A 4,034-nucleotide genomic window follows, 5' to 3' on the forward strand; every position below is an offset into this window, starting at 1 on the left:
CACACCGCTCACGCCAAGCAGATGCTGCACCACAGCCAGGCAGGGACGCCGGGCACCGGGACAGGCCGTGGCACAACACAGCCTGGGGACCCAGCATCTCCCGCACGGCTCCTTCCTCTCCATCCCCAGCAGGACGGGGGAAGGATGGGGAAAGCCAGGCTAGGCCTGGCCCTGCTGGGCTCGGGGGGTGGGGGGACACAGCTGGCGTGCGCCCTCCCTGCCCAGCCCCTTTTTGGGTGGCCCTGTCTGGGGACAGCAGACGCACCCTGCTCTCACGCGTGCCCCTCACCTTCCAGCGGGTTAAACCCCTAGGGGCAGCACACACCTGGGCACTCCAGTCCTCCCCTATGCCCACTCAGGACCCTGGCAGCTGGGGCCTCAGCAGGGGCTGTGCCCAGCCTGCAACACGGAGGTGCAGGGCACCAGGGAGGAGCTGCATGGGTGAGAGGTGGGGCAGGCAGACACACCGCCCTCACCTGGTCTCTCCCCAGCCTCCCCCTTTTACCCCCCACCTTGCACCTGGGCTTGGCCCCAGCTGGCTGTGGGTGCCGCCTGGGTGGCCCTGGATCCTAATACTCCTTGGGTTCCCCTCTACCCTCTCCATGCTGCGACCCCATTGCGGGTGCCACGGGGGACTCCGACCTGTGGTGCTCGTGCCTGCCCATGGGAATGGCGCACCCAGCCCTTGTGGCCCTTGCTGATCAACAAGAGCCCATGTGCGGATCACCTGGGCACGAGCAGCAGGGTCGGAGCCTGTCACTGGAGGTGCGGCTGTGCCAGCCCAGACCCCGCGCTGTGTGTGTGCCCACGCGCTCCTGCTAACCAGGCGGGCTGGCCCTCCATGCTCACGCCCACGTGGGCACCCACTCCCTTCCCAGCCAGCTGGTGAGTGAAAGCGAAGACCTCCCTCTCCCCCAACGACTAGCAAAATGGCACATTTTCTAGAGGCAGAAAACTGGGAGCAGGGGATGGCAGGCAGAAGCTGCCAGATGCCCTGGGCAGAGGCCTGGCGTGGCTCTGTCCTGAGCAGCGGGGCTGGGAAAGGCGGTACTTGGATCTCTGCCTCTAGGGCAGCAAAGGGGCCGGTGTTTCCTGCCTGCTGGCCTTCCCCTGGGCAGGAGCTATTGTGTTGGCAGGAGCTCCCTTCCTCCGGGCAGTGGGTCAGGAGCACAGCGGAGGCAGCCCCGCCCCGCGTGAGATCCCTGCCCTGGGGAGGCTCCAGCTCAGCTCTCCGCGCCCCTCTGTGCCGGCCCGCCAGGCCCCCCGACCCTGCTGCCTGCCCCCAGGCCCTGAGCTGAGACAGCCCCCTGCACCCCAGCACAGGAGATGCCTGGCCCTTTGTGGGGCAGGGCCCCGGGCACGCCGCCTGTAATCCCTGGTGCCCTGAGACCCAGCCCAGCTTGGCGCTGGCACAGGAGCAGGGACCCGGTGCCCCCAGCTTCCCCCACCTGCCTGGCTCTGCAGACCTGCCTCCTCGGCTGCCGCTGACCTTGTCCCCACCGTGCCCTGGAGGAGCCCAGAGCTGGGAAATGTTGGAGTAATACCCACCCATGACCCCACTGCAATGTGCCCACTTGCCACAGCACCCCTGGCCCTAGGGCAAGCCGGCACCAGCACCCGTGGGCACATCTCACCCACTCCAAAGCTGCCCACAGCACCATGCACCCAGGCAACACCGGCGCACCCACTGCTCCTGGCCCCCTCAGCTCTAGCCAAGCCTCATCCTGAGGCTGGCTGCTGAAGCTGGGGCCTGAGCATTTCCCACCTGGGCTGCCAGCTCCCTGTCCCAACCCCTCGCCAGGAGCTCGGGCAGGCGCTCCGAAGACTGTGGCTATTTGGGCTCAGGTGCAGGTGAGGTATTTCAGCAGTGACGACCCCTCCCCACCCAGGGTGGACATAGCTCGATGGCAGGGAACAGGGTATCTGGCAAGGCTGCCAGGGGTGGAAAATGTGGCTGTGGCACCGCAGGGGAGGGGAGCACATTGAGGCGGGTGGGGGAATAGCACCAGGTGCCCTTGCTACCCCCAGCGGGGGTGCAGAGCAGGAGGTGAATGGGGCTGTCAGTGCTAATGAACAAAAAAGGCAAAATGCTGAGAAGAAATGGGACTGGCCTGCTCCAGGGCACCAACGCTTCCCCCCCTTCCGTGCCGTGCCATGCCGTGCTGTGCTGTGCTGTGCCGTGCTGGGGGGGGGCTAGGCACAGCCTGGCTGCCTCTGGCTCTGTGCCCCAAGGCCTCCGCAAATGCACCGTGGGCTCAGCCCCCTCGGTGGGGGCAGGTGTCCTACGGCCCTACACTGTGGTCTCGTACTCCAGCAGCTCCTGGGAGGTGCCCATGGTGCGGTACTGCAGGCGCGGCGTGGCTGGGGACGAGTACTCCAGCGCCAGGATGGTCTTACGGAGCCGCCGGTCAATGAAATGAGCGTCCCAGGCCGGGTACTTCTTGCGGGGCAGGTCTATGCGGATGACGGGCCCTTCTGTCCGCGGGGTGCGGGCCATGGGCGTCGGGGGCACGCTGGGCCGGACCTGAAACACAGGCACGCAGCTGTCTCTGTCCCCCGGCACCCCCTCCCGCTCCCCCCCTGTAGTCCGCGGCAGGGAGCGCGGGGGGCTGGTGACCACGTCCGCGGGCGGCCCCACGCAGGTGGCGGACGCCTCGCGGAAGATGCAACCCGTGGCCTGGGGGCCGAAGACAGGGCCGTTGGGGTGCAAGAGGCAGTAGTAGATGAACATGAAGAAGATGCCAAGGGCGAAGCTGGCCACCACGACGCAGACGATGAGCAAGGCGTTGAAGTCCGAGGTGGCCTCGCGGTTGTAGTAGAGGAACCAGAGGGTGGTGAGGGCTGCGTTCTCAGCCAGCGTGATGACGTAGTAGATGGCCATGCGGTACCGGCTCCGGCCCTCCTTGACGTTGAACCAGCAGAAGATGTAGATGATGCCGACCACCATGTTGTAGATGATCTCCTCCCACTTGGACATGCAGAAGTCGGTCTCACCCTGGATAATCCAGAAGGTCATGATGCACCAGTGGGTGACGATGAAGATGCCGAAGTAGAGCTGGAACACGGAGGCGAAGAGCGCGAAGGCGATGGCGCGGGCGGCGATGGTGAACAGGTGCCACAAGATCTGCACCACCGCCCCCTTGTAGGACATGGGCCGCTTGTCCTCCCGCGAGTCCCGCAGCACCTTCTGGTACGAGGCGATCATCCAGGCCAGCGACACTAGTGAGGCCGAGGCCGAGAGACCTGCCGGGCACAGAGCGAGACACAGGGAAGTCAGGGGGCCAGAGCGAGAGGGGCTGAGGGGTGGGAGAGAGAGGGGCAGCAGGGAGGGGAGACAGGAGAGAGGAGTTACCAGGCTGTGCCAGTGCCCCCAGCTCCGGACAGCACTGCTGGCACGGCCCGCTGCTCCTGCCCCAAGGGTGAGGCTCGGTCTGTGCAGCTGGACCCCACAGCTGGTAGCAGGGCTCCCCCCGGCCTGCCCTACCCCCCTGTCCCGCAGGGGCTTGGCCTGCAATGGGAAGCATCCCCTGCCCCCAGGCTGCCTGCACCCTGTTTCTGCTTCATGGGACCTCAGGAGAAGAGGGAGGGGGCTGGGGAAGGGGGCGCTTACCCTGGAGGGGCTCGATGCTGTTCTGCTGCACCATGATGCTGAGCTGCAGCACGAGCTGGGGCGCGCTCTTCAGGAAGGTCTCCAGCAGCCGCAGCATGTTGATGTCGGCGCTCTCGAACATCATGCGCCAGTAAAAGTGGCGCCGCCGGTGCTCGGCCTGCCAGCGGCTCTGCAGCCCCAGGTACAGGGTGCGCAGGTACCTGCAGGCAAGGGAGGCAACAGCGCAGCTCAGGGGCCAGCAACGGGGAGCCTGAGAGCCCATGCTGGGATTTGCTGGGCAGTCTGGTCCCCGCTGCGGCCTGGATGCATGAAGCTGGAAGCCAGCATGGAGGGGAGCGGGGCCAGGCCTGTGGCTGTGGGGGTGGCACAACTCTCCCCCCCGACCCTGCAGGGTAGCAGAGGGCAGGGGGCACCGGTGCAGTGA

General features: G+C 66.5%; 1 protein-coding gene across 1 annotated transcript; it reads right to left on the reverse strand.

Annotated features, from left to right (window-relative positions):
• Positions 1-461: 461 nt before the first annotated feature.
• On the reverse strand, positions 462-3,806 carry XKR7 (XK related 7). Its single transcript, XM_019509979.1, has 2 exons — positions 3,611-3,806; positions 462-3,243 (listed from the first exon to the last, which is right to left on the reverse strand). Exons 1-2 carry the CDS (start codon positions 3,732-3,734, stop codon positions 2,291-2,293), a joined length of 1,077 nt encoding a protein of 358 aa, XP_019365524.1. The 5' UTR covers positions 3,735-3,806; the 3' UTR covers positions 462-2,290.
• Positions 3,807-4,034: the final 228 nt, after the last annotated feature.

This window comes from Gavialis gangeticus, unplaced genomic scaffold (assembly GCF_001723915.1).
Source record: "Gavialis gangeticus isolate Ggan-Ray unplaced genomic scaffold, GavGan_comp1, whole genome shotgun sequence".
Taxonomy (NCBI): domain Eukaryota; kingdom Metazoa; phylum Chordata; order Crocodylia; family Gavialidae; genus Gavialis; species Gavialis gangeticus.